This window comes from Artemia franciscana, chromosome 9, assembly GCF_032884065.1.
Source record: "Artemia franciscana chromosome 9, ASM3288406v1, whole genome shotgun sequence".
In the NCBI taxonomy this organism is placed as follows: Eukaryota; Metazoa; Arthropoda; class Branchiopoda; order Anostraca; family Artemiidae; genus Artemia; species Artemia franciscana.
Genome location: NC_088871.1, coordinates 49706306 through 49733888, shown reverse-complemented (window position 1 = coordinate 49733888; position 27583 = coordinate 49706306). Strand labels below are relative to the sequence as shown.

The 27583-nt window shown below is 35.2% G+C and overlaps 2 protein-coding genes across 4 annotated transcripts in view; one reads left to right on the top strand and one right to left on the bottom strand.

Annotated features, from left to right (window-relative positions):
* LOC136031516 (uncharacterized) overlaps window positions 1-27583 on the bottom strand; it is a 335648-nt gene that overhangs the window by 129199 nt on the left and 178866 nt on the right. The gene's annotated exons all lie outside the window — the stretch shown is intronic.
* On the top strand, window positions 487-26635 carry LOC136031514 (glycosyltransferase 25 family member-like). The gene is made up of 5 exons (XM_065711181.1): window positions 487-803; window positions 9439-9658; window positions 16160-16502; window positions 18355-18474; window positions 23994-26635. The coding sequence occupies exons 1-5, from the start codon at window positions 619-621 to the stop codon at window positions 24197-24199; spliced, it is 1074 nt and encodes a 357-aa protein (XP_065567253.1). The 5' UTR covers window positions 487-618; the 3' UTR covers window positions 24200-26635.

Below are 27583 nucleotides of genomic sequence, written 5' to 3'. Positions count from 1 at the left end.
ATTTTAACCAATAATAGCGGTGCGGATAAGTGGGACTAATTTGGAATCTATGTGATAGGGCCAAACTTGAATGTGTCAATGCGTCAGAATAAAAATACTTGAGGTTTTAAACTCAATGGAATACCCCTGTCCTGGGGTCTTATGACATATGATTTTACGCACCTACTAATGATTATTCGGTCAAAAATACGATAATTACAGCTTTTTATTATTCTTTTATAATATGTATGCGATTTTCTGAATTATCGACCGAGGCTAAGAACATCAATTTCTCCCTCGAATATAACTTGTAAATTTTATCTGAATTAGTAATTGGATAAACTAAATAGAATATCAAAAATTTAATTTTGACTTGGACTAATAGCACCCTGGTACAAAACCTGACAATACTAGAAAAATGGGAATTTGGGATGGTCTACACGAGCTGAGAGACTGTAAAAAACGTAGCCCTAAATGTTTCCTTATAGATGGCACAAATTGGTGATAATTTTGAAGCTCCGAACACTTCTAGGCTAGATACTGTACCGGAGTGATTCGAATGAGGCTAGTTAGCTGTAACTTATTGAAGAGAAATAAGTTACTTGATGCTAATACAGCTTAAGTGAATAAGTGTTGAGAATGAAATGGCATTATATTTTGATAATAGTTATTTTTATTTCTCCTTCCTTTTTAGAAGGCTTTGGTTCTTTTAAGGATCCCACTGTTGTTGTAAATGTTCTTATCAAGGACAAAGCCCATTTCCTGCCTTATTTCTTCCACTATCTGCAAAAACTAGACTATGACAAATCAAGAATGGGAATATGGTAAGTATCATTCTGTATTTCTGCTTGTATCTAGCTATGGTTACTATACTTGTTTTTCTGATTCTGTAGGCCTAATTAGATGCTAAGGTATTTTCTAGATTACTGGTTTTAGACAATAGGTTACTAGAGATTTAATTGACCAGACCACCAGGCACTATTTTATAGGAGTACTAGCCTTCCTTAGTATGTATTTTGGCTGTTTCCAATAGCCCAGACAGATTTGATAAGGGTATTTATTGGAGCAATATACCATGGAGTGAAGAGCTAATCACCACTTAGACAATTAAACCACTGTAAGATCTCTATTATACCACCTAAAAATCAGATTTCCTCACTCTTGTTTCACCATTAGTTTGACTAACTTATCTGAATAGGCAGTCATACATGGGCAGAGGCAGAATGTTGTCTAGGGTAGGGGTGCAGCCGATTCTGTGACAAAAGAGGAAGTAACTGAAGTTATATTGGCAGTTTACACAACCTCTCATCACAAGCAAGTTCTGTCTTACCTATTGAAATCTTTATTTATCAATAATAACAATACTAAACTTATAACTAATGATACAACTAAAAACAAGTAACAAGTAATGCAAAGAAGGAAGCAGCATCAGCTAGCTCAACACTAAGGCTCATCTCAAAATGGATTCCGTAAAAAACGTTCATGTAATACACAGCTTTTGGAAGTAATTACTGACTTCCATAGGATGGCAGATGAAGGTCTCAGGTTTGATTGCATCTATATAGATTTTTCTAAGGCATTTGATAAAATTTCCATTCCGCTTTTACTTCAAAAGTGTGAGGTATATCACCTTGGTGCCAGAACATTGGATTGGATTGGTGATTATCTAACAGGCAGGACGCAGAAAGTGATAGTAGGTGATGCTTTGTCCTCTGCTGAGATAGTTTTAAATGGTGTTCCACAAGGTAGTTGCCTTGGTCCAGTACTTTTCTGCCTTTTCATCAATGACTTGCCTCTTGCTGTCCACCATTCCACAATTAAAATGTTTGCAGATGATGTAAAGCTCTACTGCTCCTTGACAAATTCAGATGAAGCTTCATTGCTTCAAAAAGACTTGGATGCAGTGCACAATTGGTGTAATGCTAACTCCATGTTTGTCAACGAAAATAAGTGTAGGGTTGTCCATTACTTTGGCAAAGTAGAACAAAGTTACCAATACCATCTTGCTGGACATTCAATCTTACCTGTTGATAAATGTCCGTGACCTTGGTGTTCATTTTGATTCTAGTCTTAGGTTTGACAAGCATGTCTCTGAATTAACTCGTAAGGCAAACTATCAGCTATTATGTCTTAAATGGAATTTCCGTAAGTTTAATCTTCATTCATTCATTGCCATTTATAAATCAACAGTTCAACCTATACTTGAATACAATTTGTCAGTATGGTATCCATTGAATAAAAATGACAGAGCAAGGGTTGAAAAAATACAGCAAAGAGCAACTAAGCTTGTACCTTATTTGAAACATTTGCTGTATGAAAATAGACTGCACAGGCTAGGATTGTCAAGTCTTCAATTCTGAAGGGATAGGGCAGACATTATTAACACATTCTGTATAATCAAAGGCATTGATAATATAAGTACATCACAGTTCTTCACATTTAATGACACTAACAGGACCCGTTATCACCCAGATAAATTGTACCCCTCACTTTCAAAAAGGAAAATAGGCCAACATTCATTTTACAGCAGGGTGTGGAAGCCATGGAATGACCTTCTACCTAAAACATTTCCAACAGATGATATAAATAAATTCAAAACAAGACTAGCAGAAACAAATTTTCAAAGTAAATCATTTTTAAATAATTTATAGTATTATTTGTCAGTGTTTGTTGTAGTTGTTATTTTCGTTGATTTATATGTGTGTACTATGTTGTCAGTTGTATTATGTATTATGTTGTGTATTATGTTGTCATAACTTCTATTTATTATATTTATTGCGACAAGCTTGAAAGCTTACCATATTTGGTATTAATAAATAAATAAAAAGAACAATTTCCCCTGGTTCTCCTAAAATTCTAAGCCTTTCGTATAAAGGACTTGTTTGGCCAAGGGTTGAGACAGGCATGGTCCTTGCATCCCCCTTTTTCAAAAAAGATGTTAAAATTCTTGAAGATATCCAGAGAAGAGCCAATAAGATAGTGAGTGGACTGCATGAGCTCCCTTACCCTACAAGGCTATGCAAGCTGAAACTCTCAACTCTGGTTTATAGAAGAAGACAGGGTGATGCCATTCTGGTTCATAAACTTATTAATTCATAGGCACTTTCTGATCTTCTTCCTCTGACGTCTTGGGACTCTTGTACAAGGGGACATAACTTTCAGTTATCCAGGCATTTCTCCTCAAAGCAGCAATGCACCCATTTTCTTACCAATTGTTTTGCCAACCTCTAGAACAAATTGCTGCCAGATACCATTGCTGCCCAAACCACAGACAGCTTTAAGAACCATCTTGACAACAAATGGTCAACAAAAGAATGAAGTATAACTGGGAACCACTTGAATCACAAACATCAAACTACATGTCAAGTGTATGTATTCAACTATGTGTCATGTATTATCAACTCTGGAGTTTCTACAAGGAAAAATACTTAGATCACTCCAAGCTGCAATTTAAAGTAATTTAAGGTAAGCAGTTTATGAAGCAAAAGCAAGATGACAACATTACTGTAACTACAGCTTTTGTCAGTGAAAGTATTTCTATGGTGATAGCTCCCTCATCAATTTGCAAGGCACTGCAACTACCTGCCAATGTCATAATGAGTAGAGATGTCAGCTTCTAATCATTATTTTCAGGCATGAAATCTTTTTTTATTGAAATACATATTGACCAGAATCTTGTTCTGGATGTCTTTAAAGAGGTTTAAACAAGCCTGTCATTTCCAGGCATGGGGTGGAGGGGCAGAATCTCAAATCCTTGGAATTAGCTTGCATGTAAAAGAGCATTAATATTACAGCATGGTAATTCTACCATCCCCATGCATTTTTTACTGTTCTTTGTTCTTTTGATTTGTTCATCACTTCTCATATTTGCTAATATTAATTTACTTTGTACTATTACATTTGCCAATATTCAGGTAAAAATTATTTGTAGCTATGATTTTGGTAATGACTTTGGAGAATACTTTTGTCCAAGTATATTACCATTTATTAGATTGTTGGTGCATCATTGAAAGTTAAACCTACTGCCAATTATCCATAAGTAGCTGGCATTTGTTCAACACCCCTGCCCCTGAGAAACCCCACTGTGAAAATTAACCGCTTGCAGAAAATACTCCCCCTACTGAGAATCAATTTTCAAAGTTTCTTTTATATCCCTCCCCCCCAAAAAATCCTATCCCAATTTTGTGAAGTTTTTAAATTTTTCTATTTGCTTTTGATTTTTTGCACCTGTGTCACTTGTCTCAGATTGTTAAAATTGAAAAGGAGTGAAAACTAGGCAAATTCCTCTCTAATTGTGATCATGTACATGTTTGGCAATCTCTACATATTGAAGTATATTTAAAGGTTAATCTTCTTTTTTTAATTTGGTAAAAATTAGGTAGCAATTTGGTAAAATCTATGGAGTTTGCCCCCACCCCCAATGGAAAGAGGCTTGGGATGCCCCTGGTTGTAATACATATATCTCTGTCTGTACTTTTTGCTCCACCAGTGTTCTGGCTGCATATTCTGTTCCAAACATTTCAGCTTGGGAAACCATAGCAAACCTTCCTGGGTGATAACTAATTATCTCCTCCAAATAAGATGTATTCTGGTATTTTAATATTCTAGTTACTGATTTTCAATCAAATTGCAAGCCGTCTGTGAAACAAACTGTTGTGTTGTTCTTGTGGATCATATTTACCTTATGTTCCATTTCTTTTCTATCCCTTATAACTATCTAAAATAGTCATTTGGGTTTTAATTGTAGGAGGAATATTATTCTTGGCATCTACTGCTCCTTCTACTTAAGCAACACTGAGACAAAAACATAGTTTTTTATTAAGCAGCACTTTTTACTGCTTCTTCCTTTAGAAAAATGTGTATAGACTGAAATCCCAGAATTGGCTGTATGGATACTTTGGCTGTTTCATGATATTCTGATGGTATTGTTAGGCATGCTAGTCTTTGAAGCCTTTTTGAAGGGGTTATGGGGCTTCTTATCTGAGTTGAATGGACTCCATGCCTCTACTCCATGTGAAAAAAATTGGTTTGATTGCATTCTTATAAAGGTAAATTGTTTCCAAGATATGCATCTGAAGCCCAATTTTCAAGGCTTTCCTTATAAATATTTGCAAGTAACCTGATTTTTATTTGCTGATAGAAAGTACTACAGAACTAGAAGCACATTGAATACTTGTTACGAAGTAAAACAAGGTCATTCAGACATTGCCATCTATCCCTGTTACTGAATCTTCAGTTTCACCAGCAATATTTTTCAATTTATTTTTTTATATCTCAGATTTTCTAAGATCAATATTTGTGTACAGAGAAACAATTTCAAAGCTAGTTATTATTGTGTCTGCTGAAATCTTTGTATTTTCAAGTTTTTCTACTAGATCTACCAACTTAGTTTTATATGATCTTTGGGAATATAGCAAAGGTATGAAGGCTATGAATTTTGGACAAAAGCTACCCCAGGGGAAACATTGATTACACAATTGTGGAGTGATTCTACCACTTTGTTTTGGAGTTTTTAGTTCAGTTTTAATTTTATCAGCAAACTGATCAGTATGATCATGAATTATCATTGCATAAGTATTTTTGTATTTTAAGTGTGATTGAATTTTGTTGTCATAATCTGTCCTGTCCATGATAAATATTGAATTACTTTTATCTGCTTTGTTTGTTATAATAGAAGGATCTTTACAGAGATTAGGTAATACTTTTAACTTGAACAATTTTTTTTGTGTTGAATTTCTTTGAGGCTTTTTTTTGGTTGTTATTAAGGGTATCAATTAGACAAGATCTGGCCACATCTGGGTTAGAAACAGCTATTTAACTTTTATGCAAAGACAACTCTAAAGGAAATATTGTATCCACTACAGGAACTTGTTTCAGAAGGAAGATTTTTATATAATTTGCATTTTCCATGTTCATGCATTCTAGACCTTAGTTTCTTCAGGGTCAGATGTGGCACATAAGGTTTTAACAAAGCCTTGCCAGACGTCTTGGAGTGGAACAGCAGCCATGACGTCCTCCCACTGCGGTTGTAACAACAGCTAAGCACTCTGCAGGTCTTGGTTGTACTGTCATTGGAGGGTGTGTTTTGGTTGTCCTCTTTTTCACCCATCCTTCGGTTGTCACTCATAGATAGTATCTGGAAGATGGTCTCCTGACATTCATAACATAACCAAACCTGACAGGACATAACCAAGATAGGTCTATCTTCTGTACTTCAGGAGATCAGTGACTGGTGGTCGACTTGTTCATCTGTGGACCACTACGTTTGTGACCTGGTCCTGCCACAAAATGTTAAGAATTCTTCTGAGGCAGACATTTTCAGATGCTAGAATATGTTTCAGCTTCCAGCATTCACTTGCATAAAGGAGAATGGACATGATGTTGCTATTCAACAGATGGGGCTTTATGTGCAAAGAGTATATTTTGCTTCGCCATTCTGGTTTCATTTTGTTGAATGCTGCTTATCCAATTCTTTTTATCTTGTTGACTATTCCGCCATCATATTCCATCCAGCTTTCAAGATATTTGAACTCCTGGACTTATTCGGTTGTTTTTCTGTTGCATTTAAGGATCAAAGGTGAGTTGGATGTGGCCATGCTCTTTGATTTACCAACGTCTACTATTAGTCCCGCTTTCTCAGCCTCGTCTGCTATGGTGTCAAGCAGTAGCTACAAACTTTGCTTCGCCTCTTCTAGAAGTACTACATTGTTTGCGAAATCTAAGTCTCTGAGCTGCTGGCCACTAGCTTTTACACCAAAGCCTGATGCTAGCTGTAGGACAAATAGGAATGGGATAAAACACATCCTTGTTTCACCCCAGAGAGAATCTTGAAGAATTGTGGCTCAACAACATTTGCTCTCTTTTTAGAGAGCCATTATTATTTGGACTAGTTTATTAGATTCTACATAAAATTTCAAAAGCTTCCATAGAACATTGCAATTGATGGAGTTGAACACTTTTTTAAATCAATGAAGAGCAGATACAGTTTTTTATTCCATTTTCTTGACTCTTCTAACATTAGTCTGAGGATAAAAATAAGGTCAGAACATGATCTACCACGGTGAAACCCATGTTGTTCTTCCCTTAGATGTTATTCAAGCACTGCAATATAGTTATGGTCAAGAGTTTACTTGGCACTGAAGTCAGGTTGATCCCCTCCAGTTGTCACAGTTAAGAGCATCTCCCTTCTTAAACAGTTTGACTAGAATACCTCTAGTCAAGTCACATGGGATTTTTTCCATGCTCTAAACTGCTACTAGGAAAGCAGTCTGTACATTTAAGCAGGCTCGAAGGGATGTCTTTAGCATATCTGCCGTTATCCCATCGACTCCTAGCACACAGCCATTTTTAAGCTTTTTGACAGGTGCTTCAACCTCTACAGTGCTGGGAGGATCAGCACTTACGTCAGTTTGTAAAAACGAGATTTCAGGTATAGTTCTTGGTCATGGAGCGTGGGACAATTAAGCATATTTTCAAAATGGGATGCCCATCTTTTGTGTACTTTCTTGGGATCTGAAACAGCGTTTCTGTTTCCATTTCTAACAAGCGATTTAGCAGTTCATGTTTTTCCCACCTATCTCATTGGTTAGCTGGTAAACCATCCTGGAGTCGCCTTTTTTTTGCAGCCTTTTCAGCAAGTTCTGCTTTCTCTTCTATCTGGTTTCTCTTATATTTTCTTGCATCCTTTTTGACATCTTTATCCGTTTCTTTATAGCAAAGCTGCAGATGGTCTTTATCTTCAGGTCTTGACGCATTCAGAATATCTCTCTTCGTTTCCTTGCGCTGTTCAATGAATTTTCAGGTTTTGTCCAATATCGATTCCTCCTTCTTTCTTTTCTTATATCCATGACTTGCCTTTGTGGCATCATGGTAGGTATTCTTGATTATCAACCAAATATCTTTGACACCATGATTGTCAGCTTTATCTGTTAGATTCAATGCCTCAATTTTGTTTTTCAGATAAATACAGAAATCCTTTTGTAAGTCTCGGTTTTTTAGTATGTTGGTGGCAAACTGCCTATAGGTACTGGTCACTTTCTTCTTTTGAGCTTTCAACTTAATTTGTATTTCAGCCATCATCAATACATGGTCTGAATTAACGTCAGCTCCTCGAAAGCCACGTACGTCAAATAAGCTGCTTCTCCAACGTCTTGAAATTAGAAAGTGGTCAATATGGGTTTTTGTCCGACCATCTAGGGACACCCAGGATTATTTATGGATTTACTTATGCTTGAATAATGTGTCATCTATGATCAAGTCGTTGCTCAGCAAGACGTCTACAAGAAGCGCTCCGTTTTCGTTGATAACTCCTATATCAAGGGCCCGTGGCTTTTGGGCATTACTGACGGTCTGCTCCAACTACGGCATTGAGGTTGCCGACAACGCAGAGGATATCATGCTTGGGCACATCTTTGGTAACTGCTTGTAACATTTCGTAGAATTTGTCTTTTTCATCTTTGTCCGCTTCATTTGTGGGAGCATAGCAGATTTCCTGCCAACCTAGTAACCTGACAAAAACATACATTCACATGATAGTTTTTCCAGAGATGTCTTTTTTTTTAAAAATGTGTCTTTTTTTTGATAATACGATTGAACGTTTTAATATAACCTGTAAATAGCCTCATAACTTGAAGGAAGTTCAGCATGGACTGAAAAATAGATACAAAACAAGGTAATTCATTTAGATAACAACAAATCAGAACATATTTATGATGCAATTCTAGCGTTTTTGGCAGTTAACCAAAAAGGTAACTCAAATCAAGCTACAAATCAATACAACTAGTTTTGTTTCATGATTTTTTTATTTATTGTTGTTTCTTATTATTGTCTTAATAGAGGTTCCGTTGGTCCTTTCTACATGTTTTGAAGTTTTAAAGCAGATCTGCAAAAAAAGATTTTTTTTTTTTACTAAAGATTACTGAAGCTCAATTTCCCTTCCAAAAATTATAGGCCTCTCTTGGTTCATTTTTAGTTTTCAAGAGTCAGTATTACCAATTTTTTTCTCTCTTACGTTTGCTTGTGTGTGCATATTTTCTTTTGTGATCACAACCTGTAGCCTACAATAATCGATTTAATAGGCATAGGAAAGTCACTCATGCGAATGTTTTTAAAATGATATTGTGAAATATCAAAATTTTTCTCTTTATTTTTTTACTGTCAAATTGTAGTCTGGGTATATTAACATCCCTGTATCTGACCATATGCTGTATGAATGTCAAGTTCTCTGCACCCTTACCTTTTTGGGCGATATCTCACAAATGTGTGATAGTATATTCAAGTTTTCCTCAAGAGGATTGGTATTATAACGATTCTAAGAGCATAGGGGTTGAGATTAACACCTGACCTACCCCACTTCCTATGTGCAGCCATAAATATAGCTTATTATCAAATGCCCCAAAAAATTAAACTCCATAAATAATGTCAGTATGTGCCCAAATAATTCAGTCTTGTATATTTTAGGATGAAGGTTGACAAATCGAATGACAACTCAGAAGCTATTGTGAAGGAATGGGTAGATTCTGCTCAGAAGGAATACTCATTTATTGATGTTGTATTTGGGGAGGCTGAACATGAAAGTCAAAAGGATGTACAATGGACAGAAGAAAGATTTAACTACTTTATTAAACTTCGGGAAGAATCTCTCTCAATAGCAAAGTCACGTTGGGCTGATTATGCTTTTGTAAGTTTTTGCTTCTACATTGTAATCCGTCCTTTGCATCTCATTCTTTGTTGCACATATTAACAAATCTTAGACGGAGGGGTACCAGAAGATTTTTTTTGAGGACAGGGAGGGGAATGTGGCTCAAATTATAGCAAGTTGTAATTTATGCCATTTTTTTTATTTTGGAAGGCTGAAGCTAGTTTCAATAGGTATATCTACTAGCTTTCTTTGCTTTCTAGCTTTCTTTAAATCTTTGCTGTTGTTTTGTTTTTGCTATCATAAACTGCTTGCTTACTAAACCTAATCTATTTGAAATGAACAGATAAACTGAAATAATAAATTTAGTAATGTCGTCACTCATTAGAAACTATCTTTGTGAAGTATCTAAGTGACGGTAAGTCGAGATAAATTTCTTTTACTCGTCTGTTTCAGATACTCGTGTTAATTCTAGCAAATTTCCTCTAAATGTTTTCCAATTTAAAGTGATAATTGTCTCCTTGAGTGTTGCATTTAATTTTTCTTGTTATTATTATTATTATATTTTGAGTATTTATTAGTATTCTCTATTTTTTTTTTCAAACTTTGGGTTTGGGACTATAATGATGAATATAGCTAAATGCTGCATGAAACGATGAGGTGCGGAACAAAGAAAATGAAGATAAGCTAGACAACTCTTTGAATAGCTGTGCAAGGTTAATTTGAGGAATAATATCCCAAAAATGCGACTTCATATGAACGTACTGTTTCAACTACACTCAAGAGATTCAACTACACTCAAGAGTAATATGACATGAAAAAGCGCCTTAGGCAGCCTGGTTGTGTCGTCCATATGGGCAAAAGCTAGACTCTTTCGACTGAAAAGGCTGTAAGGTAAAGGCGTGATGTCCAAGAGCAAGCTTTGGAGATTTTTAAAACCTTACATTTTTTTTGGCGAATGGCCTTCAGACAGGTCTGATGGATGAGAAGCATTCGCCAACGTATCGGTCTCAGCTAACTAAACTCTGTGACGAGTTTATAGTAGTTCTAGTAGCTGCATTCTTGTTATGTGGCTTTTATTTTTGTGGTTGTCTTTTGTGTATTATGGTTTCTTCCTATTTTTTTTCATCAAATGTGTTACTTGATGATACTGTCGTAACTAAAGAGCCTTAAAACATTTGAGTTTGAACTGTGTTATAGAATCGTTTGTGGTTTATCCCTTTCTACATTTTTACTTACCTTTTTTACTTTACTTATCAATTTTTACAATTACAATTTTTACTTATCATTTTTCTACATTTTTACTTACCTTAATTTTACTTGATAAGTAAATTAACCAAAATAATCGACCATTTTTGCTTAAAAAGGTAATGAACGGCAAGTAGTGACAAGCTTTGTCTATAGAAACCAAAACTTAAAAAAAGAAATTCGATAACGAAACGTATAAATACATCCACAGAATTTACTTTTAATGCTTATTCCGAATGTGTAAAATTTGTTAGGATGTATTTACTCATCAAAAGTTATTAGAATTAGAGCATTTGATAATTTAAAAAAATCTAGGTACCATAATTTGCAAAAAGAGTGGTGGTTATGAAAAATAGGGTAAATACTACTCCACGAAAATCAAGATATCCAAGAACTCTGTATTGGAGGTCACATGGCCTGCTTCCTACAATACGAAATGTATGTTCTTTGAGAAAAATAGTCCAGAATCGTGTCTGTGCGTTTGTTTTTTCATTGTTTTCTTTTTGTTTCACTAGAGGTAATTATGTCAAACCAGGTGTCGTGGACTATCGGGAGAGGGATCAGTTGAAAAGAAATAAAAGTTTTACTGCTTTTTTTTAACAATAAAAGAGATCGCGCCCCATGATAGCATCGGTAACTGCCATTTTAGATGCCAAACAATAATATTGGCCTGAATAGGACCAAAATGCTACAAAACAAAATTTCTTAGATAGCCAAATTGTTTACAACTAACCAATGTACTACACTGTCTATGTGAAATGAACGGATATTGTAGACCTTTTATACATCAATAATAACTGTTATACAGCATTGTATTGATGCACACAAATCAATGAAAGAGAAGTTCAATGGAATCTTTTGTTGGGAGGGGGCCTAGAGTCTGATAAGTGTATTTCTAGGCCCTCGTGTTCCAAATCTTCTGTCAGAGGTCCCTCTGATTGGTATTGGGGGGGAGAATCAGGGGGTTTACCCCTGAAACTCTTTTGAACCTTTGATATTTTGAAAAATAGAGGTATCATAATCAGCAAAAAAAGATCGTCGTAGTAAATGCTACTTCAGGAAGTTACACAAAATAACCGAGAAGTTTTATACCGGAGGTTTCATGCCCTACATCCTATAATAAAAAATGTATATTTTTCCTGACGAGAATGGTCAATTTTCTTCTGTTGGAGCGATTGTGTCGAGCCAGTGGTCGTAGACTTTCGGGAGAAGGATTACTGAAAGGAAAATAAAAAGCTTTAGGGGTATTTTTAAGTAATGAAAGAGATTGCGCCCCATCATAGTACCGGTTTAATATATCCAATGATTTATCAACGTTTCTTAGGGGGCGGGCTTTTTTGAGAGGTTTTTATTATTAAAAAAAATGTAGTGTATTAATTAAGCTAGAGCATGAAGAGTATGGGGGTATTAGGAGGTGGCAACCCCCTAATGTTTGCAATACCACTGAATATGATTTTACATAATGGCAGAAAATGAAGATAAATGACAAAAATGAGAATAAATCATTATAAAATAATGACAGAACTTTCAAAATTTAAATGAAGAGCGATGCTAAAATTTAAAACGAAAAAAAAAAACAACAAACTATGAAGTCTTTACACTGAATGTAACATAAATATTGCTGATATTGATCATAAATCAAACTATTACACAAAGAGCAGATACAGGTGAGGGGGAAGCATCCTTCTTAAATACGTTACAAATTTTGTTCATTTTGAGTTATAATGCCAATAATTCCAAGCTTTAACACCATGAAGTCAGTTTTACTAAAATTTAATATACAATTTTTTTTTAATCTTTTGAAAAATAATATTTTTAGTTTTTAGTTTACAAGGATCTTTTGGTTTACTAGAGGAATGTGAAGGGCCCCCTACCTTTTGTCAAAACCTATATGTGAAGTCCAAAGCCCATGTCTTCACGCAGTGAAGACAAGGGAAATATCACATATATCCAGGAAAAAAATAACACACTTTTGAGGCATCTTCATTGGGACGTTTCTTTGTACTTATGTATTCTAATGCCAACACTCAAGAAGTGAAGTTAAGCTAATCCTGATGAAAAATACCAAGCCATGTTGAAAATATAACAATTTAGAAACAAATCTGGGCTATATATTCGCACATTAGGGGGGTTGGGGCAACCTAAATCCTACCCTACCCCACCCTAATTTGCAAGTCATAGCCCAAATTATATAATATCAGTGTATTCTGTCAGTCGTCACTTGTTTTTAACTGAGCGTAAGCTAATTATTTCTTAATACAGACAGATTTAACCGGTTTGTTCTCGAGTTTTACACACTGTAAACTTGAGTGTTGGCGGTATAATAACATAAGTTCCAAATACACACTAAATCCTCCTCCCAATATTTTTTTGTAAATTTCCTGTATTGTACAAGTCTTGACTGAATTGGGGTTTGAATCTACGGCATTTGATCAAAAGTGATTGTAAGTATTGTATTTTGATTACGAACCAAACATGAGATATTCGTTACAAAGCTAAGCCACCACTACATATTCCTGTTGTATTCAACTAGGCGTAACCGAAGGGGGAGTTAACACATTTATTTATGAATTGCAATCGAAGAAAAAAATTAGCCTACAATGCTATTTTAACATTCCGACACCAAACAGTTGCTGGTTCGCTTTCAAGTCATTACGCATGAATCGTTACTTCCGTTCACATCACCGGTCGATTTAGCCAGTGTGGGATAGTAGGACAGGAAGTGACTGTTACATTTCAAACAAACACAACTTAGGAGCAATAGGGAATTTTTTTCCAAGCCAGTGGAATTCAATTCAGTCGATGTTTCGGCCCTATGTCCAAGGGCCGTCTTCAGCACAACACCAGAATAAAAATATGTATGTATAGAACTTACTTTTAAATGTGAAAATTAAAACTAAAAATCTTTTTAAAAAACAATTTAAAACAGTTCTAGCATACTTTCTTCAACGAAGTTTAACCAGGACTTTTTCTGGTCTTCGTCGCTATTTACTGTTACATTTAAAGGCAAGCCTTGATATGGCGTCAACGACTGACTTGTTTAAGTACTTCTCCTTCAGGCATGTACGGGACCGTGGCAACTCGGAGGCTAGAGATTTTTGAAAATCATTCCGTTATCCCCATAGTTTTTTTTTGTATTCTCTCTTTTTAGGGTACGTTATTTTGGAGCCCCCTCCATGTTGGAACTCCCCTTCCAATTTTGTCTTCCTCAATTTTTTACTTGCATACGTGTATGATACATTCAGATCCTTCTGAATAATTCTCTCTCGCTGTTCCACCGTTTATCAAGGTAATATTAACAAGGCAATCTTCTCACGCTTGATTACCAGAAGGAAGAAACAAGAGCTAAGAGCTTATATGGCACTTGTGACGAGGCTGGAAGAGCCAAGAGCTCATATGGTATGAGCTCTAGCAAAATTCTAAGAATCAATAGATTGATTTAAAAAGAAAACCAGAGGCTTAATGCCGGTCGGGATTTAAAACAAAAGCTCTGAGTCACGAGGTCCTTCTAAATATCAAAATTCATTAAGATCCGATCACCCACTGGTAAGTTATAAATACCTCTTTTTTTCTAATTTTTCCTCTCCCTTCAGCCCCCCAGATGGTCCAATCGGGGAAAACGATTTTATCAAGTCAATTTGTGCAGCTCCCTGACACGCCTACCAATTTTCTACGCCCTTAGCACGTCCAGAAGCACCAAACTTGCCAAAGCGCTGAACCCCACCCCCTAACTCCCCCAAAGAGAGCGGGTCCAGTACGGTTTCGTCAATCAAGTATCTATGACATTTGCTTATTCTACCCACCAAGTTTCATTCCAATTTCTCCACTTTAAGTGTTTTCCAAGATTTCTGGTTTCCTCCCCCAACTCCCCTCAATGTCAACAGATCTGGTTGGGATTTGAAATAAGAGCTCTGAGACGCGAGTTCTTGCTAAATATCAAATTTCATTAAGACCTGGTCACCCGTTCGTAAGTTACAAATACCTCAACTTTTCTAATTTTTTCTTGTTGCTCCCCCCCCCCAACTCCACCAAAGAGAGCGGATCCGGTCCGGTCATGTCAGTCACGAATCGTGGACTTGTGCTTATTCTTCCCTCCAAGTTTCATCCTGATCTCCCCGCTTTAAGCGTTTTTCAAGATTTTCCCCCCCCCCCCTAATGACACTGGATCCGGTCGGGATTTAAAATAAGAGATCTGAGTTACGAGGTCCTTCTAAATATAAAATTTCATTAAGATCCGATCACTCCTTCGTAAGTTAAAAATACATCCTTTTTCTAATTTTTCAGAATTAACAACCCCCCCCCCCCAACTCCCCCGTCGCTTGGTAGATACCAAGTGCCATAAAAACCAAGAAAGAGTAAGGTAACCGCCCCTTCAGTCTTGGGGCTTAGATTGGGTGCAGTTTACTTTTAGTTTTTTTTCATGAATATAAAGAAAAACAAAAATTGAAGGTAGTCACAATTTGGGGCAGACAACCAGAGTATAATTAATCTATTTACTTTTGCCAAATTTCCAAGCTCGGGGCTGAGGTTTTGAGATGCTGTGAAAATATTTTAAGGAGTGACCCCCTGATCAGCACTGCAGTCGGCCTTTAGTCCCAGTGTTGAATTAGGATCATTTGAGTGTTACTCAAGCTCTTATGTGAGGTCACTTCGCTATTTTACTTTTCTTTTAGGTCCAAGATGTGGCAGTGCCACTAGTAAACAACCGGACTATAACAGAGCTCGTGTTAAAAAAAAGTTAATGCCGCTCCTTAACCTGACTACCTTGACAGTACTCCGGCTTTTAGTCTAAAATGCAAAGCAATTACTATGTAGTATAAACCAGTTTCTTTATAGGAAGAATGAGGGCTGCAATCAATTTCTTATGCTTCCTAAAGTATGTGACCAGTTATCAAAGGGGTCGTATGTAATTTATCCGACATACTTTTAACATGAACAAATCGTCGCTCCCACGCCTGAGATAATTGCCAAAAAGCATTTGCCAAGCTCTTCTCAGAGAAAGGATGAGCAGGGTAACGCATATTCAAGTAGACTTTAAAACTCCTCGTCTCCATTGCCGTGTTGGTCCTCCCTTTGAGAGCAGCTTAGTAGACGTTTTGTGGCTCTTATAATAGAAGTATAAAATATCAGACGACTTTTTGGCGTGATAGGTACGATTTGGCTTGTATCTGAGATGATTAGCATCCCTGTTGGCCTTTACGCTTTGCAGTTTATTGTTCTTTAATCGTAATCACTTCATTCTCATTTTTGCTTTTAGGGGAAGTCACTTTGCTATATTGGTTTTTTTTTTTTTAGTTCGTAGATGCGGACGTGCTACTAGTAAACAACCAGACTCTAAGGGAGCTCGTCTCACAGAATAAAGTCGTTGTCGCTCCCAAACTTGACTCCCTTGGTATGTACTCCAACTATTGGTCCGGAATGCAGAGCAATTACTATTATCGAAGAACAGATGAATATAAACCAATTCTTGAGAGAAAGAACAAGGGCTGTCATCAAGTCATTCTTGTGAACTCTTGTTTCCTTGTTGATTTGACCAGTCGTCAAACGGATTATTTGACCTTTACTCCAAAGAAACTAAACGGGTACACAGGGCCTGTTGATGACATGATCACTTTCGCCATTTCTGCCTTCTGGAATGGTAAGTAAAACATTGATTAGAATAATTTCTAATTAGAATTAAGATCTAATTAATTAATTAAGAAGTTAAATCTTTAGATATTTAAATGATTGATATATTGCTTTAACTATATTACTGTTAGGAGGAGCCTCGTGGCTGCATATTCGATTTTTCAAAACCTATGGGATTTAAGAATTGTCCTAATTTACAATTTTGTCAGAATGGGGATCAAATCCAAGTAAAATGAAATGCTGTTAATAGTATGAGGCTTTTCTCTTCAAACGTTTTTATTATTTGAATTTTTTTCATTTTACAACAATTTTTCAGAAGTATACTTGTGTGCGTTTCTGCTTCAAGTTGATTCCCTCCCTGATCAAGTTTATTTGAGAAGTAAAAACTGGGTGAAAACATATTTTGGAAATAAGCATAGTGGCTTATCAAGCATTTTGTAAGAATTGTATTTATATATTTTTGCACCTTTAATTTGATTGAATTTCTGACCAGGTTCAAATTATAACTGATTAAGGTCACTTTGGTAGCAAAAAATGGTGGAAATAAAATTTTTAAAAGAAACCTCGTTTCTTCTCAGGATCAATTTCTTATGTAATGTCTTCTCAAGGAATTGGTAAGAAAAGAATTTATGACTTTTTGACTTTAAATTGATCTCCTTTCTGATAAGGTTTAAATTCTTGCTGACTAGATACACTTTGGTTGTAAACATAGAGCCGAAAAAAAAAAGGAAAATCAAAATAATGCCTTCACAAACAATTGGCAAGAAGCCTCTTTGTATTTTTGCATTTTAAATTGATTCAATTTCTGATAAGGTTTAAATTCACTTTGGTGGTAAACAAAGAGCCGAAAAAAAGATGTAAAATCAACATAATGCCTTCACAAGCAATTGGCAAGAACTGCTTCTATGTTTTTTTGTACTTTAAATTGATTCAATTTCTGATAAGAACTGCTTCTGAACTGATTTCTGATAAAACTGCTTCTATGTTTTTTTGTACTTTAAATTGATTCAATTTCTGATAAGAACTGCTTCTGAACTGATTTCTGATAAAACTGCTTCTATGTTTTTTTTTTATACTTTCAATTGATTCAATTTCAGATAAGGTTTGAATTCTCGCTGATTAGGTTCATTTTGGTGATATTTATAAAGCCGAAAAAAATGCATTTTTTTCGAAATTTAGAGAGGATATTGCTGCTTTTCTCAATTTTTCCAATGAAAATACCAGGAAAAGCCATTTTGAACGGAAAATAGCAAGAAGATATTTTCAAAATCAAGAAGGGAGGAGGGCAAATACCCTCAATTGACGCCAGTGTTCCGTAAAGTTAGTAAAGTTAGCCAATAGCACAAAAGAACCTATTCTTACTACTTTATTGCGATAAACAATACATTCTTAAGTTAAATAATTCATCACTGTTGCTGAAGATGAGTTAACCGAATGTGCATAATCATTCTTAAGAAGACACAAGTTTTTTTTTCTAGGGTTATCAAAACTGCTTGCTTGATGAGTTTGAATTCCTTACTGCGGTAAATTTTTGTAAAGTTATTAAGCTGAAATTCTTCTCTGAGTGGTTACAATTGGTTTTGATATATGGAACTTGCTTGTATCTCCGTGTTATCAAAAATAATCTTGTACTGGGGAGTCCAACCTTGGGGAATGAGGGCTAAGACTTGGAGAATTATATTATAATAAGAAAAAATTATGTTTCGAAATAGAAAACTTTTGAGCTGTCTGTACTACCTAAAAGAAGCTGTTGGGACTTGATATTCTTCTAATGCATCCAGAACCATCTCAACCTCTTGCTTTTCCAGCTGCTTGTGAAAATAATGAAACAAGTTTGTTTACCCTTGTGTTTCTATTTTAAGATGTTCCTATTTATGTTCTGAATGAAAATATTTATGGATTTGTGCCTGTTCCTTTGGATGATGGACAATCATTGGAGGACGAATTGATGCAATTAGAAGCACTCAAGCTTGAGGTCACAGGTGATAACATCTCTTTTAATTTTACGTAGAGTATTTTTTTTCTCATTTTAGCTATATCCTGTATTGTCATTATTAATAGCCTATATATTATTCTGATTTAAAGTACCAAGGACAGGACAAATTGGAATCTTTAAATTGGTTAACCGAAAACTTACGCAACCCTATACATCTTAAAAAATTAGAAAAATCTGGGAATCAATTTTTAATGCAAAATATGGTCGATACAGGTATGCAGTTTTAACACATAGCGGGTGCCAAGTTTAAAAATAAAGAAAATTTGTGAACAATCTGCAGAAAATTAGCGAAAAAGATGTATCATTATGTAGTTTTAGAAAGTGTAACTTTCCCAGTTGGTGTAGGAAAAGACAGACATTCCTATTAATTGGAAGTAAACTGGGTAAAAAAAAAGAGAGAAAAAAACGGTAACTGAACGATTAAACTATGCATGGATATAGCCCTACTGTACTGTTTCCAAACAAGAATTGAAAAGAAATATATATATTTTTAAACAGTTAAAAATATAAGCTATGTATTAAAATGTTTATTATTAAAATTCTTCAAGATTAAACGCTTCAACATATTAATTTATTGACTTGCCTACAGGAGAATATCTTTAGAAAGACCAGCAAGGCTATCCTATTTAGCTGTGTTTATCCCTTTACTTGATTATTCACATAAAAAGAATCTTTTTTTCTTCTTATTCAGAAAAATCACTTTTCTTACTTAATTTGCCGTATTCTCAATAACCTCTATTTGTTCAATAGCAAACGACGTTCTATGATTGTCGAAATACTTTGCAAAATCTTGGGCGGTACAATCGTTCGGTTCGCTTTGTGCGTAAACTCTAAAAGTTTTGGATTGTTTTTCTTCAAGTTTCAGTTTGGCAGTAAAGGAGATAATTTGAATAATGAGAAAATTGTTAATAGTTGTATAAGAACCAAAATGAAGATCGTTGACAATCCCGGTTTTCTTTAATGAATGGACCTAAGATGGAGCCAGGGGGCCCAAACTGTTTTCATTTTGAGATCCTTGGTACTTTAAGAACTTAATTCTGCCAAAACGACCTATCATACTGGAAAATTGTTTTAATAAATCCTCCCAATAGTTTCTCTCTTCCTTGTTATATCCCGGTTTTCTTTAATGAATGGACCTAAGATGGAGCCAGGGGGCCCAAACTGTTTTCATTTTGAGATCCTTGGTACTTTAAGAACTTAATTCTGCCAAAACGACCTATCATACTGGAAAATTGTTTTAATAAATCCTCCCAATAGTTTCTCTCTTCCTTGTTATTCATTCCACTTCCCTCGTTTACCCCCTGTTTGTGTTTTTATAAACTTTTTATTTTCCTACGAGTTCTAAAAGCTTTATCTGTTTAGAATCTTCTTCATCTTTTATGACTTTAAATATATACATGTACAGTATATATATATTCTTTTTTACCTGATTGATCAATTGACGCTCTTACTCAATCTTCAAGAATGATTTGTTCACTTGGTGTTACTATGTGTAAACGTAATCTTTCGCAAATTTTGTTTTAAACCATTTCACATTATGATGTTAAATTATTTTTCCCCTTTTCTTTCTTTATTGGCTTTTTTTCTTAAATGCGAATTTGTGCCCTGTTCTTCGACTAACATATCACTCAGTCCCTAGCCGCCTGAAGTCAGCGTAGCTGTGCACTTTCCTTCTTCACTCACATGTATTTGATGCTTCACTCTCTACCCCCCTCCTATACCTTTCCCTTTACCACCTCAAACTGTCTTGAAGTCCTCCTTATCATCTCTTCCCATCCACAATTCTAGAAAACTGGATTATATAGAATCTAGAGAATGGGTAAACAAGAATTGCTGCTGAAATGTATAATAAATACGCTGTTGTGTTCCTTCAAAAGCAGCTTTTAACATCGGAACATTACGGGTTGCTTCATATTTGTGCTGAAAAGAACTTTTTATCCATGAAACCACGTATCGTTACTCTGGGGATAGGCCCTCTGGAGGAACAATTTTTGTCGGAAGTCGGGCTGCAATAAAAATCCCTTTTACATCAAGAGGAATCGCATTTAATGCTGATTTTAAATATATAAGTTTTATCAAGTTTAGTCTTACCCATCAAAAGTTACGAGCCTGAGAAAATTTGCCTAGTTTTAGATAATAGGGGAAACACCCCTTAAAAGTGATGGAATCTCACTAAAAATCACACCATCAGATTAAGCGTATCAGGGAACCCTACATTAGAAGTTTCAAGCTCTTATCTACAAAAATGTGGAATTTTGTATTTTTTTTGCCACAAGACAGATCACGGATGCGTGTTTATTTGTTTGTTTTTTTCCCATGTGGTGATCGATATCGACCCAGTGGTCCTAGAATATCGTGAGAGGGCTCAATCTGACGGAAATTAAAAGTTCTAGTGTCCCTTTTAAGTGACCAAAAAACTGGAGGGCACCTAGGTCCCCTCCCATGCTCATTTTTTTTCAAAGTCACCGGATCAAAATTCTGAGATAGCCATTTTATTCAGCATAGTAGAAAAACCTAATAACTATGTCTTTGAGGACGACATACTGCCCCACAGTCCCCGTGAGAGGGGCTGCAAGTTACAAACTTTGACCAGTGTTTACATATAGTAATGGTTATTGGGAAGTGTACAGACGTTTTCAGGGGGATTTTTTTGGCTGGGGGAAAGGGATGGGGAGAGGGGGTTACGTGGGGGAACTTTTCATGGAGGAATTTTTCATGGGGGAAGAGAATTTCCATGAAGGGGGTGCAGAATTTTCTAGTATTTTTAAAAAATGAAAAAATAAATATGAAAATGTTTTTCAACTGAAAGTAAGGAGCAGCATTAAAACATAAATTGAATAGAAACTATTACGCATATAAGGGGTTCGCCTTCTCCTAATACATCGCTCTTTACGCTAAAGTATTTTTAGTGATTTCAACTATTTATTCTACGGCCTTTGTGATTGAGGGATCATTCTTAAGGAATTGGGACTAAATTTAAGCTTTAGTGTAAAGAGCGAGGTATTGACGAGGGGGCGAACCCCCTCATATACGTAATAAAAACATACGAATATAGAAGTACGTTTCGTAAGTTAATTCGTAAGTTATGTATACTTTTACTAATGAAAACGTTCGTATAAAATTAAAAGTTCTAGTTGCCTTATTAAGTAACCAAAAATTGGAGGGTAACTAGGCCTCCTCCCCCGCTCCTTTTTCTCAAAATTGTCCGATCAAAACTATGAGAAAGCCATTTAGCCAAAAAAAGATATGCAAATTTTGTTTTAATTATTCATGTGCGGAGAGCCAAAATCAAAACATGCATTAAATAAAAAATGTTCAGAAATTAAATAAGAAAAAAAGAAATATTTTTAATTGAAAGTAAGGAACGACATTAAAACTTAAAACGAACAGAAATTACTCCGTATATGAAAGTGGCTGTTCCCTCCTCAACCCCCCGCTCTTCACGTTAAAGTTTTTTACTGTTTTAAAAAGTAGAGTTGAGAGAAAGAGTCAAACTTTAGCGCAAAGATCGGGGCTTACCACGACATCAAGGATTTTGAATGCCCCTCTTCCTCCCAGGTCCGTAGAAGGACCTTTCTCCAGCAGGATAAAAAATAACTGCAAAGATAAGGAAATTTCCACGTAGAAAGCTTACTTTTTCAGGAACCATATCTTTTTCTTCGGAACAATCCTCTCACTATGCCATCCCCCGCCCTCCTCACGTTTCCTTTATCTGTGGACATTTGTGATCCTGTCTATTGCCTTAATTGTTTTGTGTGTAAATTATTATCATGGGGTGAATTTTAATATTGTTTTTCTGCGTGGGGAACACCAAATGTATTTTGCACTCTCATCACTCTTCTCATGTCTCCTCTGTGTTTTCTAATTTCTGTGTTTTGATTGCTTTGGATTTCTGATCTCACCCTTGTTATAACTTTTTTTTTCGTACTCCAGCGTTGAGCATGTCTCCTCTGTTTTTTTCTACTTTCTGTTTTTTCTTTTTTTTCCTTCATTAGTATTTTAAACTGTACTCTAGTGTATATTATCTGTTTGTTGGTTTGGGTTTGGCTTCTGTAATTTAGTTTTGGTGTTTTGGTGTTTTATGTGAGACCGCGACAAGTTAAACTTCTCGGACCAAGTAACAGTTTATTGCTTGTAAAAGAAGATTTTTTATTATGAAGAAAAAAAAAAAAATAAAAAGGGGGCGTATCAGTGCCATCCATACAAAAAAGCAATTTTCCTTGTTGTTCAAGCTAGGGAACCGTAAGTTACCTGAATAGGGTTTTCAGCTGTAGCCATTCCAATGGTGTATTTTTTGTTTCGATCTGATACTTTTTTTTTAAAGGAGTGTTAGGCTATTTTTTTAAACTCCCTTAAATTTGTTTTCAAACTAATATTTTACTATTAAGACTAATTTAAATAATAGTTTCTATTCCTGAGTCAGCTAGAAATCGCATTTTTTTTTTCTCACTTGCCAATTTTTTGACGCGTTTTTCAATTTCTAGTTACTATGGGCTGTGGTTCGTCCATTACTAGGTCGCAGCTACCGCTGCCACCATTATAAAATGGTCGATTGAAAATTACCTATTTGGGGGTGGAGATACAGCCTACGCAGCTTAGCATAAGGTGTGTGTTGTTGCTGTTACGGTTTATACTAGTAGTAGTATTACTAGATCTTATTTCTCCGCTACAAGATATTATTGAGTGACTTTGGTGACTGACTCCTAAAATTTGAGGTGCCAATACTTTCTTCTGGTGCTGCCTTTTGAACCATAAAAGAAAAAAAAGTGTCACAGTCTGCAGTTCTTATTATAAAATTCAGTAATATCTCTGTTGTGTGACTTATCTTTTTTTTCGTACAGATTTTACCCTCGTTGAACTAGGTAAATTTGTCACAATTCTTGGTAACATATTTTGACAGAACTAGTGCTAGATATAAAAAATTAAATGGCTGTCGTAGTCATTTTTTTTAACTTTTGCTGACTCTGACTCTTACTTTTAAAAAGTAATACTTTCAAGCCCAACTCTGTATCTTTCATCGGGAAGAAACTCTACCCCTATAGCAGTAAACTACATCTTACTCTTGACTCCAAACCCTGGTATTTATATGCTACTTATTTATCCCACTCTTCCTCAAAAGTAATGAAATTCTGAATGATATCAAAGAAGAACTAGTCATTTTTCTTTTTCACTTTAGTTGAAAGGCCGTAGCATCTGCAGTCCCTAATAAAGACTTAAAAACTATTCTAGAGCCTAAGTTAAACATCCTGCTTTTTTGGTCGTTAAATTTTTCTATCCTGTATTCATTTTAGATTTTAGTCTAACTTGAAAATAAAATTTCTATAAAATAGCATTAAACATACGATCTGTATGAAATAAGGACTTAGAAACCTGAGCTAGGAACTTGCGAGTCTGGCTCCAAAGCCCTGGTATTTGTATTCTACTCATTCATCCGCTCCTCCTCAAAAGTAGCAAAGTTCCTAGTGGCGTTAAATAAGAATTAGTAAACTTTCTTTTTCACTTTAGTTGAGTGGCCAGAACCTTTGGAGCCACTAGAAAGCCTTAAAAACTACACCGAAGTCCAAAATAAAACATCTGACAAACTTGGTTTCTTTGATGAAATCTTTTTGATCAACTTGGACAGACGACCGGATAGGCTTAAAAGGATGGAGTATAATATGAACCAGCTTGGCCTCAATTTTACGAGAGTCAGTGCTGTTGATGGAAAGTAAGGAGTCTATTTTTTTTTTCTTTGTTTTTGTTGCAGGGCATCCCATTTATATTGACAATGCTAAATATTTAGAAAATGCAGTGGTAGATACAAAATATTTTCTTATTGATGTTTATTACTCTTGTGGAAAATTTTAATGGCATGAACTTTAGGGGGCACTGGCACTTTCGTTATGGGAGCACTGGGGGCAACTTTGAAAGTAAGAATGGCAACCCCTATAGATCGGATTATCCATAGAAAATAAAGGTTTCACTGAAGTAAACATATTTCTTACACAGTTCAACTGAAGGATAGAAATCAAATTCCCTCCCTGCATATTGATCTGCTTATTGGTCAAATACGTGATCTGCATATTGCTCAAATACGCCTCTAAAGCATTGACTCTCCAAAAAGCGGATGAAGATTTGCTCGATGTTTTTCAGAGAAATTGCCTACGGATTGTTTTGGATCCCCGGCTTACTGACCGTAATTCAAACAGTAGGCTCTACGAAAAGTGTGGTTGAATCCCGCTTTCTTGGGCTATATTGAGAGAAAGGTTGAGATGGCTAGGGCACGTTCTATGTATGAAGGATGACAAATTGCCAAAGATTTTCCTTTTCGGCCAACCGTCTAGGGTTAAACGGAATGCAGGTCGTCCGTGGTTGGACTGGGAGGATGTCATAAAAAAATACTTAAAGGAAATGGGAGGGTGTAAAGAGAAAGGCTCTGAGTAGATTGGAATCGAAAAGGACCGTGTGTAGCTGTGTTGGCTTCAGGCGGCTTGGTGCTGAGGTGAGTTTTTGCTAATAGTATGTTGATATGGAGGCCCCGACCCTTAGTATCAAATGATCTCTTTTAAGAGAAGGTATCAGATATTTACTATCAGTGGTCTCCTATGTGCTAATCACTGGGGTATTCCCTCTAAAGCGGTCCATCCACCTCTATATATAGCAACATAATTTGATGTTATTACCATGTCTGTACATAGAGGGGGAGGAGGAGAGGTAAGTGGAATTTATACTAAATCGCAGTTAGCATACAAGAAAGACAAACGATAATGAAAAAGCAAATTTCTGGCGTTTTTGCGTCCTCTCATGGAATTTACATTTTGATACACTTAACCAAGTACTAAACATTGTTATACACTTACTAATGTTTTAGCTGTACATTATAACTCAATAATAACTCAATATAACAATATAACATTATAACTCAATAACTCAAGTCATTACTCTTAAGCAACGGGATATTTTGTAACTAAGCTATTAAATATTCTTAGGTGCAATTAATCTTCCCAATAGAATTTTAAAATCTTTCAGTTCTACCAGCCATCTTTCAGGGCTCACCGTATATTGTATAGTCCTGATTTTAAATGCGTCTATTTTAAGGTTATTTAAGTTGTTTCTGTAGCTCTTCAATGTGTGATTATAATTCTTTATCGTGATTCTTTATCTTCTTTTCGTGATTGTTTATCTTCGTGATTATAATTCTTTAATAGAGACGAAAGGGAAAAAAAAAAATCATTGCAATACGTTATATGTGTGCTGGTAATAACTTTACAAATTTGATTGTTCAGAAATATATGATATTTTTAAATCGGATTTCTACTTTCATTTTTGTTATCTTTACTCACTTTACAACCTGATAAGGATACGACTGAAATCGCCAGGTAAAGTAAATACAAATAATTCTATTATATACCCAGCTAGTCTGGTGCTGAATAGTTTTTAGACTAAATATTGGATTGTAAAATTTTTATACGCTTGGCGTAATCTATTTACAACCATAAAAAAACTAAAGCGAAAGATAAAACTGAAGACTGGGATGATTGAAATGTCGAAGAGAAAAATATATATTAAAATGATTTAAACTAATTAAACAACTATATCTTAAAACATTATAAAAATTCATCAATTATATAAAATTAGTCACAGTTGTCCAGGTGATGTATGATGCAATAAATTCTGAATGTTAGGGTGCAGCAGGAATTCCTTAGCGGAAACCAGGACATCGTAAACAACAGATAAATAACATTATTCATAAAAAATCTTGTGCATACTTGTGAACACTTGTGCTTACAGATCATAGCTTCGACTGTCTATCAGACGATATTCTTTGGAGAGACGGGTGGGTTGGACATAAAAAGTATATTCATAGGCCAGGGGCTACATTTTTTAAACCATGATTCCTTTGTAGCAATCTTGGCGGGTATCTCTGCTCTACGCCCTTTTGGACGTATGACTGTAAATACAGTACTATCAAACTTATTATTTTTTCCATGATGTATATATAGAGATACTTGCTGTGTTTAGTAGTTACCTTCTCTGTTTCAGGTTTCATGTATGGACTATTCTTACTTGTGTCTATGCCACATCTAAGGGGGTTTAGTGTTTTGATTAATGTGGAAAGTAGTATAAGCTACTCGTTTTAACGCAATGCTTGTGGCAATTGTTATTAAGCTCAGAGTACAATCAAGTATTTTCAAGTATTTAAGCAACCCTTCTCTCTCTCTCTCTCTCTCTCTCTCTCTCTCTCTCTCTCTCTATATATATATATATATATATATATATATATATATATATATATATATATATATATATATATATATATATATATATATATATATATATATATATATATATATATATATATATATATATATATATATATATATATATATATATATATATATAAATAAGTTGTCTGTCCGTTACGCCAGATTATATCTTCTATATATATATAAACGAAAACAAACTAAAATGTTAAAAACTGGGAATTGCATAAATATTTCGAAATATTTTAACAATAGATTAAAGTAATTCGGAAACCTTAAAACAGATACTTAAAATTTGAGGTTTATTATAAATTGTTGAGCTTTAGCAAGCTTGGCATAAGAGGAATTTTTAGTATAGATCTTAAAATGACAGAAGAAACAGCCGAGGAAGCTGCTCAAATAGTTGATTCAACGAGAAATTTTAGTATAAATCCTACAATGGCAGAAGAAACAGCCAAGGAATCTGCTCAAAGGGTTTATGCCAAAAGGCTTGCGGCTAAAGAACGCAAAACCGCGCAGTTAGATGAAAATCCACTTGGACAGCGAGAGTCAAAACGTATCAAAACTGTAAATGATAGCGATGATGATTGGGTTTGGGATTTTGACTTGGATAAGGTTATCAATGCCTACCAGATTTTAGTAAAAAAAACAAAGGTTCGGCGATATGTATTTACGTCTGAAAAATAAAGAATAAAAAGAAAACTGAAAAAAGAACGCAAAACCGCGCAGTTAGATGAAAATCCACCTGGACAGCGAGAGTCAAAACGTATCAAAACTGAAAATGATAGCGATGATGATTTGATTTGGGATTTTGACTTGGATAAGGTCATCAATGCCTACCAGATTTTAGTA